This window comes from Phasianus colchicus, chromosome Z (genome assembly GCF_987193195.1).
Source record: "Phasianus colchicus chromosome Z, bPhaCol1.hap1.1, whole genome shotgun sequence".
Lineage (NCBI taxonomy): Eukaryota > Metazoa > Chordata > Aves > Galliformes > Phasianidae > Phasianus > Phasianus colchicus.
This window is the reverse complement of record NC_143476.1, coordinates 35,303,005-35,319,049: the sequence shown is the minus strand read 5'-3', so window position 1 is coordinate 35,319,049 and position 16,045 is coordinate 35,303,005. Positions and strand designations below refer to the sequence as shown.

General features: G+C 41.2%; 2 protein-coding genes across 2 annotated transcripts in view; one reads left to right on the top strand and one right to left on the bottom strand.

Annotated features, from left to right (window-relative positions):
* Nucleotides 1-11,290, top strand: part of RNF20 (ring finger protein 20) — a 41,691-nt gene extending 30,401 nt beyond the window's left edge. The window contains exon 20 of the mRNA XM_031610404.2: nucleotides 11,016-11,290. Within this exon, the coding sequence (XP_031466264.2) occupies nucleotides 11,016-11,069 (54 nt within the window). The 3' untranslated portion in view covers nucleotides 11,070-11,290. The remainder of the gene's footprint in view (nucleotides 1-11,015) is intronic.
* Nucleotides 319-16,045, bottom strand: part of GRIN3A (glutamate ionotropic receptor NMDA type subunit 3A) — a 68,553-nt gene continuing 52,826 nt past the window's right edge. The window contains exons 5-9 of the mRNA XM_031610401.2: nucleotides 14,987-15,102; nucleotides 12,949-13,100; nucleotides 5,333-5,497; nucleotides 4,544-4,617; nucleotides 319-2,469 (exon numbers count right to left, since the gene is read on the bottom strand). Of these exons, the coding sequence (XP_031466261.2) occupies nucleotides 2,133-2,469; nucleotides 4,544-4,617; nucleotides 5,333-5,497; nucleotides 12,949-13,100; nucleotides 14,987-15,102 (844 nt within the window). The 3' untranslated portion in view covers nucleotides 319-2,132. The remainder of the gene's footprint in view (nucleotides 2,470-4,543; nucleotides 4,618-5,332; nucleotides 5,498-12,948; nucleotides 13,101-14,986; nucleotides 15,103-16,045) is intronic.

Sequence of the window (16,045 nt, the reverse complement as noted above, 5' to 3'; positions counted from 1 at the left end):
GACACTTCTTCACTCACACTTCTGTCTTTAAAGGAAGAGTAATTTTTTGAAAGATTGGATGTTTGCGCTGGAACTTTGAAACAGAGCATGTACATTTTTGTTTAAGATGCCATGAGCTTTCTTAATTTCACCTTTTTTAAAACTAATTTTGATGGTCTTTTCCTGAACTCATACATGTAGAGATACAGAAGTAAAAAAAAAAAAAAAAAAAAAGTGGTTAAGTTTGGAATTGGCTTGGAATACTTAGTTTTTGTTTAATAATAATTTAAAAAAAATTGTTCTTCTAACCAAATTATATTAGAGATTGGAAGACACTGGGTGCTATACATATAAAAAGTTCTTCCAAATTAGCTGAGAATCTGAGGTGGGTAAAACTGAGGAAAGGCAATAAATACAACCTAAGTGACTTGACCAGTCATATATTTTGTTAGGAGCAGGGAAGAAGGGACACCCTGAGCCTTTCAGACCTCTCTGATGGTGCAAGTCCCCTGGCCCCACTTTGCTGTTTTCTGTTCAAATCCACAATGCTCTGAGAAACTGGCTGCATTGAAGGAAGCATCCAGACTTAATTCCCAAAAGCAGAATCCAAAGAATGAGCAGGGATGAACTTGTTTTGATGGGGCTAACTGCCGTGCATGTTGCTGCTGCCAGCTTTTCATTGTCCATATAGAGCTTTCACTAACAGCTGTTTTTCAAAGGTTAAAGGTGCAGAAAGGTAGTATGCTTTATTCAAACCCTAGAATGCAGTTTCACATCTAGCTGTAGCTTTTAACCATGCCTGCTGAGAACATTACCCTTGGCAACATTCACACGGTTGGCTGGAGATACAAAGAGGGAAAAGATGACCTCAGTGACGTATCTTGGATATACCACTGTTAATTCTGACAGTGTTAAGGCATTCTTTTTCTCTGCAACACACGATGTGTTGGGAAGTGTTTAACAGTTCACAGAAATCCTGTATAAACAACACAGTCATTTGGATTGATGTATTATTTATTCAGATGCTGAACGGCTTACCCTTCCTTCCCTTTACTTATCATTCAGGTGGGAGGGAGCTCCACTCAGTACATTGACTTTGAAACAGCAAATCTCATTTTCCATTACTGTGAGCCCTGGTCCACAAGGAGGCTTTGGTGCCAAGCTCCCTTTGACTTTGGTGGGAGTTTGGTGTCAGAATAAATCCCCTTTATATCATTTTGACTGTAAGGAAGAACCTTAAAGTCTGCTGTAGACAGAGAATATTAAGGGAGTGGTTTCACAGTGGTAAATACTTCACCTTCAGCAGAGGGCAGAGGTAGTGGTCTGCAGCACGGTTACCCCTTCCCTTCCCCTCTCATCCTTACCCTGTGCCACTGTGAACCCAATCCCTCACACTCGCCAGTGCAGCGGTTTGCATGGCTTCTCTCTGTGTGGAAGTGCAAAGTGAACCTGGGCTCAGACGCAGACAGGAGGTGACGGTTTGGTTTCTGCAAAGTTGTTTTTAAGCTGGTGAAGTTTCTTTCTTACAGTCAGACAGCAGCCACGTCTGCGTTTGTGCTGAAGAACTAAGGGAACACTGTGTACTGGGATTACCACCAAGAATATGTCTCGTGAACCACAGCCTGTGCCAGGAGGGAAGGGGTTGCCAACATAGAACTAGCACCTGGTGTAATGAGGCAACCATAAGGAGCCTTAGCATAAACAGAGACTAAACCCATAGGTACCACAACAAAAACATACCAACAAGGGACATGCTTCCAATGAGCAGTTTAGATTTCCTTGTTTTTTTTTTCTTTTTTTTTTTTCTTTTTTTTTTCTGTTTCCTTTTGAATTAATGCACAGAAAGAGCTAAAAAGAAAAACTTCACTGTAGTGCCAAGTGAAGGAATCAGGAACTGTTGCTTTTCAGACACTTCTTGTTTCTCTAGTCCCTTGGGAATGGCTGGTGTTGGCCATGAGAACGAGAAACTCACTCTGAAAGGAGGAGGACTCAGGATGGTGGCAGTGGCTGTGGGCTGCTGCAACTCTGCTCTCATGAAGAGCATATTGCCTGCTTTATTTTCATGCCTCTTTCTGGCATTACAAAAGCGTGTTACAAATTTTACAGAGAAGAGGAAGAAGGAAGAACAGGGGAAAGGGGCCAAGTGTGCTGGCTTAGGGCTCTGCAGTCCTGTTTGTCCTCTGATATTCTTCCAGCTCTGATTTCCGATCCATGGCGAGTTGCAGCTCTTGCTTGATAATTTGGATTTGCTTCTCCAGCTCCGTGAGCTCTTGCATCACTGAGGTCCTAGCAATACTGAGGGACTCTGCTTTCCCGTTGGTTGTTAAAGAAGCTGGAGTCTCCCTCCTCACCTGTGGCAGGGGGATGTCTTGGTGCTGTCGGACCGTCACCTCGTTTTGCCCTTCATCAGTGCAGATGTACTTTTTCCTGTGACAGTTGCCTGTGTTGGCTGTATTCCACACGGCATGCTGGCTGTTCCCTACGTGGGACCTGAACAGAGAGGTGTGAGAGTTAGTACAAAATCAGAGCCTTCTCTTATGTGTATGCATCTCTTCCCTGTGATCCATTCCACTGGAGTAATACGATGCTACTGTTATCAATTATATGTATTAATTCTTTATTTTTAATTATTATTACTCGGAAGCACAATTTATGAACACAAATAGCCAAATGCTTGTGGTAAACTGCAGCTGAGACTCGAATCCTAAAATTCAAGTTCCCCCAACATTTTTTTTTAATTTTAGTTATTGAATTGCAGTACTCTCAGCTCTGGCATAGGAAGACTTAAGTCTGCCTCCGGAGCTCTCTGAAAGGTTTGTGGATGCAATATCCAAAGTTTGTTACACCATTAAGGTGCTGTAATTTGTTCTCGTGGTGGGGTGGTAGGGGAAGGGGGTGCCTCAAGTTGGTGTGCAGAGACAAAGGGGAAAACGTGTTGATTTCCTGTTGAAAACTCCTTGTGCTTTGAAGGAATGGACATGGCTTAATACCCTGGCAGCACAGCAACATGAGCTTCCCAGTGTGAGTCATTATCACTGTCATTTCTTTCACAAATTGAAGCTCTTTGATAAAGCATTAGTTACTGCCATATCTCCTGCTGCTTGTGGCTGGCTGGTCTGGGGAGCTGGTTCTAACAAAGGCCCCAAACCAAAATTAGCACTTGGCTATCAACAAGCAAATGAAAACCTTTAGAGCTCAGCCACTGAGGCTGAGAAGTTCTCTCTCAGCACAGACTTTAAGGCGTTTTGGAAAGTTGCAACCTGAGTAGTTTCCTCTCTGAGGAAACTCAGTAAGTCCTATAATACAAATTTTTTCCACCTCTTTTCTATGTCTTGCTGCTTGTAGTAACTACACAGTCCTCAGCAGGAGCAAAATAAAGTGTAATAATGCAATTGATCTAAAAGCACTGTGTAAGTGTTGATTACAAGCCGGGCACAACACCACTAGGTGTTTTGAGTTAAATTCACCACAATTCCATGCAAATGGCAGCTCAGACCACACTCAGACCATCATGCAGAAACACATGTGGGCTGGGTGCTGTGCAAGCAGAGCTTCTGGAGCAGCAGCACAAGCTCCGTCTGAATGATGAAAGAATACTTGTGCAGTTCTTTCTCAGAGCTGTTCTCTGTAGGGGTTTTGGACATCACCTGCAAAGTTTCTGCACTGCTCAGTACGTGACAAATAGTTCAGCCTGTCATTTTTTTATCAACAAAGATACAAACAGATGATCTAGCTCAGTCTAGAAGCCTGTATATGTTTCTTCTTATGTATGTTGACACTGGCACAGCAGTAATGAACTGAACAAAACATACATTTATGTATTCTGGACAGAGTGAAGTTATGTGGCGTTTCAGTCATACCAAACACACAGCAGCAGCCAAAAAGACTTTTCTTTTCTGGATTCTGTCTCTATCCATCTGCAGAAAAGCAATTACTGATGCCAGTGTCTTTAAAAAGTGCACCGATAGTTTTTGAATTACTGAGCAAATGTTTAGTTTTAAGAGAATGCTTTGTGGTCCTTATTGCAATAGGTAAGTCAGATTGTCTGCTCTTCAAAGCAGACAAGCTATGAACACAGGGCAAGTTTGTCATCTGCTTTTTCAATAACAAGAGTTGAGACAAAGGCTTTCGAAAGGACTGCATTTTTTCAGATTTTTTTAGTACTTATTCTGAAAAATAATAAAGTTGAAAGTTTTTTAAACATATGTACCACCTGATCTGGCATTCACTGTGAAGCTATTGCACAAGGCCTATTCGTCTCCTGGTTCTTATATGAAGAAAACCAACAGCAACAGACCTAAAAATCTGAAAAGCCTGTGCTTTGAATGGAGTGCTTTTATTCTATTACGGAAATCATGAAAGAACAAGATTTCTAGATCTAATGCTTTTTGTTGGAAACAGCTCATTTTTGCTTCACTCCTTTGTCATGTCTATTATTTCTTTGCTGTTGTTGTTGTTCTTGTGTTTGACGTGTATCAGATCCATAAATAGATATCCTGGCAGAGAGTACCTCATATCACAGTAATTTCTATAGTTCGTTTTAAAGGCATTCAAAAATTCCTACCTCTTTTCTGCTCGTTTTGTTTTAGTCTGGCGTCTGTCCTCAATAAACGAACTGTTCAGGGCACGATGTAATCTCTAGAGGGAAAAGAAATAAATTACTAAAAGCAAGATTAAAAATAGCTCTATAAATACATAAACAATTTGGGCTTTGTGTGATGGACTTAAGCATAAATTATTTTGCATTTTCAAGGATACAAGCAATGTCTGTGCTTTGTCATTACAACAATCTTTTTTCTCATGGTTTCCTGAGAAAGGGCACTTTGAAAGGTGGATAGATAGTTGGCAAACAATCGCTGGTGTTAGAATTATTCTGAAGAAAAGTCTTAGCAAACAGTTTAATTTTCTAAAGAAGCTCTTTTCACTGTACTGCTTGAAAGCAAGAGAAACTCTTACTTTGCCTTTTTCTGCAACGTAACCTCTTCCTTTACAACAGACACCAAGAGCAATTTTCTTCTATTATATTCCTTAGAATAATGGAGTAAACTAGCCAGCACCTCCTGCACACATCAAAATTTGGGAACCTGCTGTAATAAGATAAAATTTTTCAGACTAGGGTAACGCTATTGTTTTGGGTGTCCAAAAAATGTAAGGTTAAAATGGCAAATGGAGAAGTTCCCTTCTGTGAATTGTGAACTCCTATATATTTCTGATTTCACCCTTAAGTGAGCCTCTTCAAATTCCAGTAGCTGCTGCTATCCTTCCGATGTCATTCATCAGTGCTCTTCTTACAACCTTTTATACACTGCTCTTTTCCAGCATGACTTTCATGGGGTCACTACTGAATTCTTACCTGGCTTGTATGGAGCCAGTACTTCATCTTGGATTTCTTCTTGATTCGTGGTAGCACCAGTCTGTACACTATGTGCTCCCCAATGGTAGTAAGAATGGATAAAACAAACCCAATGCACAACATCACAAAGAGCCCAGAAAAATGCTTGATGCCCATTTGCAGTGTCTGTGAATAAAATCAAAAGGGGAAGTTAATGAAGGAAGCTGCTGGCTTATTTTAACGGACAGTTAAAATGTGGTCTAACTGGACACACAGCAGTCTGGATCCTGGTCACAACAAAGCCTTTCTGTGCTGCATGGCTACTTGAGAACTTTGTGTTATGTCACAGCAAATGGGAGTGAGATTTGGGCCATACAGAGAGATTTTCATCACTATGCTGTCTTGATAATGAGATGAAGTGCTGAACATAGGAGAATCCTGTACTTGTGGTGTCTTTGCACTTGCGTTTCTGAAAGCAAATACTGCTTCAAGGAATACAGTCAATGAACTGTAGAGCAAATCTTTCATCAGCAGTGAGCTAAGACTATTCCTATTTTCTGAGAACTAATCACTAAGTGCCTTTTTCATGCTCTGCCCTCGATGGAAGGTCATGGAAAAAAATGTTTTGAAGTAGTAGCATAAACACAGCATCTCTCCACTCGCTACATTAATGTAACTGCTATGAAAAACAGAAGCTCTCTCACCTTGACTTCCCCTGACCCACCTCTTTCATGTAGAGTAGGAAGTCTTTAACTAATTTGAATCTCTTCTTATCTTTAATCATGTTTGAAGACTGTGGAATCATGTACAGCAGCAGTCTATACCAGAAATACCTGAACTCCAATGTGTGGGTCAGGCATGTGTATCATGGACTTTTATTCTCATGCCACCATAACTCACTTATGAATTTATCAACAGCTTAAAAACTCTCCCTAATAACTGCTGCCCAAATACCACTTGGGAAATATTTCCAAGAATATAAATTTTACCCTTGTCTTTCTATTGAAGAACATTATTCGCCTTGTTGGTAAAAATTGCATGGGTAGGGCTATATGCCAGGAGATGCCACCTGCATGATGCTGTCACACCTTGAGTAATCGACCAGTGCATTCCTTGAGTTTGCTGTTTGTGTGGTGGGCACAGGGACTGTGCTTTGTTAGCACTACAACTGTGCAATCTAGAAAATAAATTGTATTTAGTTCAAAGTTAGATCACAGAATTATAGGATCATAAAGGTTGGTAAAATCCTTAAGATCACTAAGTCCAACCAGCAACCCATCCCCACCATGCCCACTATGTCCCTCAGTGCTTTACCTCCACATTTCTTGAACATCTCCCGGGATGGTGACTCCACCACCTCCCTGGGCAGCCCATTTCAATGCATCACCACAAAAAGAAATTGTTCCTAATATCCAATCTGTGATAAATCACAATTTTTGATAAATCTTGTTTAGAGGTCATTTTAAGCTAAAGAGCTAATTTGTGATGACTTCACTGAAATTGAAGGCTCTGACATCTCTCTTTTTTTTTTACTGAGTTACTGATAGCATTCCTTTTCTCTTCTGGTTTCTATGCTTGGTTTCTGTTCTTTAGAACACAGCGAAAGGAAGCAGTGTAACATATTTCTTTAACAAGAACAGAGCTTCAGTAGTATGAACACTTCTATGCTGCACTGGCAACAGAGCATGACAACTGCAGTGGGGATTCCTGCACACCTGAGACATCTCCTCCAGCTTGAGCTTGGTGATTAATACCATTCTAGCACTACCTGCAGAAAGATCAGTTGGCCAGCTGTTCACATGAAAAACAACTCTGTTGTCTACATAAAGTGTGCTGATTTATGCTGATGAGGGTCTGGCTCACTGTCCTGTCAGCTCTGCAAAATAGTTTTCTACCTTCCTTGGAAACAGAAGAAAGAAATTCCAACCCTGGCATCCCAGATGTGTTTTTCACTTTTAATGGATAGCTTCAGAAATTGTCCCAAACAAGACATCTTTCACTGGGAAGGACAATGCTGAAACAAGGCTTCAACAGTATTTCATCCAGCAATAAAAAAGATAACACTCTGAAAGAGCTGCACATCAGAGGGAAATCTTGAGAATAAATAGCATGCAAAGAATTAGAGGAGAAATAACACAGTGTGCCTGACAGTCTGAGTGAGGATCTACACTGAAGTCAGCAGACTTACATACCCTTGTAAGAAGACAATTTATCAGCTTTCACAGTTATTCAAGAAGCACACATATGTTAAATAATAGATGAAATCAGCTGGCAGGGGCGCCTCTCCTTTTCATAGTATCATGCTGATCAATATCAAAGCAGCAAGTTCCAACACTTCTCTGTGTACTTCTTTTACATTTGTGGGTATGTATATAGATTATATTTGGAAAGAGCAGCAATTAACTGCATTCTCTTTATGCGATTGCATTCCTCTCTGCTGAAGTGGTCAGGTGCCTAAGTGCTTTGCCAACAACGTAAAAGCAGCAAATGCCTTCTATACTGCAAAACTTTTTAGCAGTAAAAGCTCATAATGTGCCATACTCTCTACTAACTGCAGATGAAAGAACAGTTCTCACTTCACATTTGTAATCATAAATTGAGGAGGTAGGTCCCTGCCTTTTAGATGCAACTCAGTTACGCCCGTGTGGTGGCTCTGAAGCAATAAGCAACTATAGTCAGTCCTGTGATAATTACATCTGATGGGCGGTGAGGACACGCTGGCAACAGCCTCTAAGTCATCTGCTGCTCACAAATGGGGAAATTGGCAATTTGTGGAAACCAACAAATGCAAGAACAGACGTGGAGGTATCTGCCTTTTTATATATCCTCAGAGACACGTTTCTGATTCACTGACCCATATCTCCAATTGCTACCTAAATAGTTTGTGCTGCCTCTTCAGAGTTGTTTACTTTTTTCTTTGGGCATTGAGGAGAAGGGAGGTGATGCAGAAAGCTCAATACTTGTTTTCTGCTTGTAGGGGAAAGCATGCAAAAACAGCACACAGTGTCTCATTATTGGATTTAAAGAGCAAAACTCCTGCTTTACCCCTTGTTACAAGAGACAACAAATAATTTTCTCACCCTCATTGTACTGAGAGCAGTGAATAGGCCGTCAAATAATCCAAGGTCTAGCTTTGATTAATTAGAAGCTTCTAAAGATTTCTGTGGATTTCTTGCAGGTTGGCAGCACAGCACAGCTATTAATGCTATACGGTACTGAACACAACACTGAGTAGGGATGTCATATTTGTATTAGCTATAATAGTAAAATAAGCTACCCTTTTTGATAGCGTTTTTCCCTCAAAGATTTCAAAAAGCTTTAGTGAGATCAGGCAGTTAGATTTCACAGCACCTTTGCAAAATTCCTCTGAAGAAAGAATTAATTCCAGCTTTACTAGGGATAGATGGATATAACGGGCAGATTTTTAAAGACATTCAGGCTTCTCTGTAGATTTCCAAAATCCTACTGACACCTATGCATATATTTAGGTAAGCAGACTGTCTTAAAAGCTGTCCCTGTCCCCACATTGCGGCATTTCTTGTAGCTGCAGACAGGCATTCATCCATCCATCCATCCATCCATCCATCCATCCATCTGTCCGTCCGTCCATCCGTCTGTCCATCTGTCCGTCCGTCCATTCATCCATTTGTTCATTCTTCATTCATTTATTATTCTTATGGCTTTGTGTGCTTTCAAAGAAGCAGCAGCACTGAAGTAATATACATTTAATCTCTTTAGAGGATTATCCATGGCAAAGACTGGTGACTATAGCTTCACGGTATCAAGTGTCAAATTTTAAGATACTGTAAATAACTTTGTCTCACATTACAAGTTCCCTTCCCCTCATAAGGAAAGTTCTGCACAGAACTGGAAAAAACTCTCTTCTGTAATCAATCCTTTTCATTTAACTCATACATTACTCAACTCCTGTCAGCAGTAGGAAGAACACCACCACAAACACCATCAGAATTAGGCAGTGGGCTGTCTGTTTCTGTGACATTACAGGCTGATGAATTGGGAGTAATAATTCTGCCTCCTAACATACACAACTTTTTTCTCCATTTGGACAGGTGAATCTAAATCTGATATTCATTTTCCAAGAGGCTCAAAAACACTTTTCTGTACTTTGCTGCAAGACTCAATACTCATGTACTTGTTTCTTGAGGACCATGTGGAAAGCAGTTTTCTTCCTTGAACAAGTGCAGATGTCATTAAATCGTCCCACAAAGATACAACCCCTTTGCAATGTAGTGTCTGTCGTTTTATGACAACCTTTGTCAAGTTTCCAGTCCTGCAGTGAGCAATGGCCAGCTCTCCTCCCACACAGTGTATGTGCAGGCTGAGGAAATCTTGATAGCAATAACTTTGTTCCTACTCTTCGTATAGTTTTACATGGACTGATAACAAGTTATAACCACATGTGACTGATGGAAGCTTTTCTTGATTAGCCAAATAAGCACAGGCACTGCTTTTCTTCTTGTGGAAGGGTCTGTATGGCCCTCCCTTGACATTTGCAGTGCACCAGTGACAAACCAGTAAACCAGAGCTTCAGGGAGATGGGGAGAAACCCAGCTGTTGTCAAGTGACAACAAAATGGGATCCTTGAGGACACTGGTCAAAACCTAGAGCACAAAGACAGACTGTCAGATGACAATGGGGTAAAATCATGGCAGGATGAACAAAGCACTCTGATGGTGCATCCTGTGTGATACTGAGGCCAAGGATCGCCAATGCAGGCACCAGACACAGCAAGCCAAATTTCGGCAATTTCTTCAAAGATTCCAGAGAACAGCCATTGGTGGATTCCACCACTCATGAGAAAGGATGAAGGGACCGTGCTGCCACTGTGTGCAATCCAGGATAGCATGACTTTTTATTCCTTCTATTATTTGTTAGGACTGAATTGCAGTCCATGTGCCAGTCTGTCTTTAAGCTCGAGAGCTTCAGTTGTATTACACTTATGAATGGAGAATAATCAACCTTTTCAATGAAATAGAAGTTAAAATTTAAATAACAACATTTTTGAGAATGTACCTTAAGAGCTATTAAGAAGTCTGTATGTAATAGCTAGCTGTCCCCAGCAGCTGACCATCCCCTGGATCATAATGGGCCGTTCTCTTTCATACTGTCCCGAGAAACCTCTCAGTGCCAGCTCACCTCCTGAGCACTCTACCCTGATTGCTGCTAACTGGTCCTAACAGTAAAGACCACTGCTAACTGATGTGCAGCGTTCCTGTTCAGGTTATCCACTGCCTGGGGTAACAACTGCTCAGTGCTCAAGCCGTTCCACTCACATGAGCAGGAAGCTGCAAAGCTGCCAGTTCCCAAAAGTTCCATAGGAAGAAGGAATTTACAGTCCCACCTTGGTTCATCCTTTTCTTGACTAGCTATTCTATGATTCTTGCTGACATGGCAATGGGAGAGGAACACCAGAGAGGAATGTCTAAATGTATTACAAATAAACTGAAAATGCCACAATTATTAGGTCCAGATGTACCCTTCCACACAATGCTGTGCTCCAGGTAGAGGCACATAAAGAAATACATTTGAGGCTAGAGCATTGCAATTTTACATAAGGCGTACTCATATGGTACTGCTACTGATCAGCAATCAGGGGGAACAGTCACCGCTACCAGCCACTGCTTTCTGGGCAATAAAAAGCTTGTTCTTATTACAAAAGTAACAAATTCTGTTTTAATTCTAGGGTCTGGCATCAGAGGAGATGGATAGATCAGCATTTCCCTGGTGCAAATATTAGTATAAGAAGGGAGGGGAAGAACAAGGAAAGGAAGCAGAAGATGCAGATGTATCAAAACGTTCGCAGTGGAGGAAGTTGGAGTCTGAATCATCACGAGACTTTGTTGGCATACAGAAGGGAAGAAGCTAGGGAAAGATACAGGCTTGGACACGGAGCATTCCCTTCATGTCTTCTTTCTGAGTGACTGTTGAACTCTCACTAATACAATCTTAAGCACTTAATGCATGTGACTCATTTAATTGGAACTTCTGACAGCATTTTTGGGGCTGCTGTGGTTAGGCTTCGGGGTAAAGGTATCACATGTTGATGTGGTAAAGCTGCCTTCCAATCTGGTTAACGCCTCTGAACCATAGAGGCTCATGTTACATTTTCACACTTAGTGCAGGGTCACTTTTAATTCAGAAGACATGAGGCTTTGCCTTGCTCTGACTTCAGACTGTTCCAAAAGATAGTTTTCTGGCAAATTTTTTACCTCTCTTTTAAAATGCAAACACTTAATAAGAGTATTTAATTACTTCACTGGGAATTAATAACAAGGTAAGTCTGTTTCTCCAGTTTTAAGACAGTTAGGGTAATTAATATCATTACCATCTGGTAATTTTCATGTGATGTAATTCAAAAGACTGTGTTAAAATGCAGAGTTAAAAAAGGCCACTGAGTGAAGTGCTTGTCAGGAACACATTTGTGAGCTCCATTAAAAGCGAATTCCTCTAACACTTGTCTTGTTAGATCATATAATCTTTAGATAACCCAGATCAAAAATAGCAGCGAATGCACATTTAATGATATTCTTTTTGTGCGTATGTGTTGAAGCAATCACAAAAAATTGAGTAAGTTGAATAAAAATAAACTGGATTTTCAGATGATCACTGAAAAGCAGGAGTCGGAGCTCTAGGAGCCTGCACTTCCTTTTCAGGAGGAACTGGTCATGCTACTACATCCCTGGACAACAGGAGGGTTGGTTTAATACTCGGCTAAACCTGCTCTGAAGAGGAGACAACACACACTCCTAGCTGTGTATTTTGTGAGAACACGTACCTGATGTCTTCTGGAACACCTCTGAGTTAAAAATCTATGTTCTGAGCGGCAGGCATGCTGGATCTTTTGATTTCTCAGTACTTTATCTTTTTTACTTGACAGTCTTGAGAACTTGAGAAAAACCGCTATTCCGATAAGAGCAGTCTTTTTTTTTCATAAATAATGCCTATATCTTCAGCTGCCACGAGCTGGCATAACTCCTCTGATTTAATACCAGTCTGTAAATCCATGAGGATTTGCTTCCACTTCCTGTAACTGTAATTCGACATGAGAACTGATTCTTGTTCTTGTCAGTACTCAGCACTATCTTTTGGTGGGCCATTTCTTTTATGGACTCCTGTTTTTGGTATAACAACCTGCTACCCATATTAGGAAGTGGCCAGGGTTACATCAGTAACTTGGGATGTATTAAATTCCCGCTGTCTCTGCTTCTTTCACTTCTGTCATTATTTGTGTTGGCTGCTTCAGCCACCACTGCAGTATGAGATGGTCCAGAGTCCATGGCGGCGGTGATACACATAATGGAGTGGAATCAGACAGATATGTTGTACAGCAAGCAGATCAGTTTTTCTAACACATTACATATCCTGTTTGTCCCCAGATGTGCTCTCTGACGCGTGCATTGCAAGCCTAACTTAGCAGCACAGCCTTGCTGATGTTTTCCTTGTGCTCTGACCTCAATGCTGCTGAGAGTAATGACTCCTGCTTCTAATGCTTAATGCTTCCCTGCAGCTGCATGCCATCTCTATGTCTATGTCATGTGGAGAACGAGGGGAAATAATTGGCAAGTTGGGCACAACCTCAGCACTTTCAATTAGGTCACCCATCGTTCATCACTTACCTCCGTGACAGCAAAGCTTCTTTTCCCACATGGAACAACTTTGTACCACTTGTCATGCAGAACATCCATGAAGCCGTGGGATTTGTACTGGCTTATCAGCTCGGAGATGTTGGAGGTGAGTGGAGAGTTGGGGGGAAGACCAATGCCATATCCTGGAAGCAGAAATAACAGTCATCTCTCTTACTGGTTTTTTTTTGCTGAAGAGCATTGTTTTATAGTATGAACTGCCAGCACGGCAGAGCAGGTTGGTGTTCAAACCTGGATGCTTCCCATGGACTGAAAATGCTGAGATGAGACTTCTTGTTGTGTAAGTAGCGTAATATAAAAAGAATATGTAGCTTCAAAATGATTACAATCACAAAAGTAGTATGTAAAACTGGAGATACAAAAACGTAAGATGTCAGTACAGACAGATGAATAAATCTGTTTTGTGTCCAGAAGCACAGCCTTCACACTGCTTTTATCATAGGTTCTTCTGGTTTACATTGCTTTAACAATGCAGAGGGCCTTAATGCCAAGTAAATGACTATGTGATTCCTTTACGCTGTTAGAGCAGTGAATGTGACTGTGGTGTCAGATGTGACATTTTTTCTCCCTGTGTATTTTCTGATAAGAAGCTGCACACATGCCCATGGGAGTAGTCTGTATTCTTTTCACCAAGATTTAAGCCCCAGGATCTGGGCTTTCCATTACTGCGGTTCTGCTCTGGACAGAATTTAATTATTATCTGTTCTTTGGCCACTACAGGGCACTGGTACAGGACTCAGCCTAAGTGCAGGTGGGTTCAGGAACTAAAAATATGGCCTGCTGCTTTAGAGAGGGGTGTATATTGTGCCTGTATTTGTAGCTGAGTATATCTGCTAGCACTGAAGAAATGGTTTCAGAGAAAGCATAACAATGGCTCGTTAATACATTTTTGGCACTTTTAACTGTTTCACAGTTGGGTGTTATAAAAGACCAGTTCTTTCAAAATGTATATTTGAGGGTTGCTTTTTTTTTCTGCTTTGAAACACTCTGTAACTGACTCAAAGTTGTGAAAGCTGGTGGTTTCCCTCAGTAGAGCTGACCTGAGACTGACAAAACTACATATGCATGGTGGAACATGCTGCTGCACACACATCCTGCTTCAGCCTGGGCATCTGAGCATCTGTCCTCCTCAGTAACACAAAGACAGGAAAAAAAAGGAATGCTTTCAAATCTCTGGTGCGAATTCAAACAGGAAGCATTGACAGAGTGAAATTAAACATTCCAGAAAATCTCTTGAGCTGCTGGCTTGTAGCTGAAATTAATACATCACTCGGCTTCCACCAGTCTTCCTTCCTTTTGCCTTCCTGTTTTGGCTGCAACAGTTCTTTAGGAGATTGTTTTAATGTGCAGTGGGAACAGCCAGCCAAAGCAATCGCTCTTGGAGGGAAGGAAGGAGGAAACTTCAATCGCTTTCACTGCCCATCTATTGCAAAAGTGATTCCTGAAGATTAACAGTGCTAGGTGTTTGCTCATGCTGCAGGTGGCTCCTGACAGCCGTGCTTACAGGCTGCCTTCTGCTCTGCCCCTCTGAATACATCAGGGCTGCAGGACCAGTAAGGCTATGCAAATTGGATGCACTTAGCGACAGATTCAGCAGGGATCCCACCTGGCCTTTAGAAAGGGAATGGTGAAACTGTGGAACAGCATTCTGAATACACTTCACTGAATTCTGAAAAGCGAGCCTAGAAAAACAAGCCTTATCTCAGGAGCAGCTTTGTTTCAGTGTGAGCAGTGGGATGGGCTGTGCCTCCTGCCTGCTGGAGACAGACCACATGAGTACTGAATAATTCCTATACAGAGTATGGCAACAGATGGTACAAGTGATCTGAAAGCTCAAAAAACACACAAAAAAGGGCAAAGACTTGGCTCTGCTTAATCACTGAGAATGCTACCCATTAGCTTAAAGGGGTCCTCAGTTCCACATAAATAGCTTCAATCAGAATACTGAATTACAATAAAACAAATGCAACATATGTGAAATAGAGCACCATGCTGTAAAATTCATTATTACCTTCAATGGCAAAGGGCTTTCCCACAGTTAGAAGCTTGCAGTCAGCATCTATGGATACTTCGTAGTCCAAGAGTGCTTTATCCATAATAAAGGCATCAAGTTTCTCTGGGTCATTCCTGCATTCAGCATCAAAGTCACAAACAGAATCTCTTCACATCCAAGATTCAGTGGTGTGCCCTGAACATTTATCTGTCTGGTTCTCTAGAGGCACAGCAAAGGGAATCAGGGACTTCTACTTTAAATGCTAAACTGATAGACATTTAGAAGGAGGGAACTGTGCATGAAAGACGTAACCTTTGTGCACCCAGAGCAGGGCAGCAGGGCTAGGGCTTGTTTCATTCTCATGAAATACCTGATCTGAAAAATGGAAAAGACTACAAGCCAGACTTTGGCTCAACTGAAAAGCAGAACACAGCACTTATTGGAAGAGAAGAACAAAAACTATCAACACAATTGTGTCTTGGTTTTCTTTGTGATGTTGAAATTGAGGTCATTAGAGCAAAAATGCAAGAGGATAACTCATACAAAAGTGTTTCTCTTCCTTTCTCCTGAGCATGTGGTAAATTAATTTCCTTCTCTCAGATCAGCTCTTCTCTGTGCTGAGCCTTCGTGAACGCAGAGGATTCAATTTTACTAACCTAATAATTAGTGAATGGCACACCTACAAAAGCTGACGGTACAAAAGAACAGCTGCACTGCAGGCTTTCATGTGACCAAAGCGCTGCACCCTCCATCTTCACCCTTGTCTCTATAAGGGTTAGGATGTTCTCCTGATGAAAAGTTACATTACTTTATTGATTTTATAAAATGATTCCAGCTTAACTCAAGCAAAGGACTGCCTGTATCTTATCATTAGGATGGCTCTGGGAAAAATGTGTAAAAAAGAAGAACTTCTGGTGGAAATTCCTGAATCCATCCACTATGCAACTTCTGTGCGTAAAATGAAGTATTTCAGGTGTGTCATCACTTCTGCAGTATCCTAGCAGAGAGAATCAATTGTATGATTCCAAATTGATAGCCACAACTGATCAACATAAGGACGTTATGATTCCCTAAAGC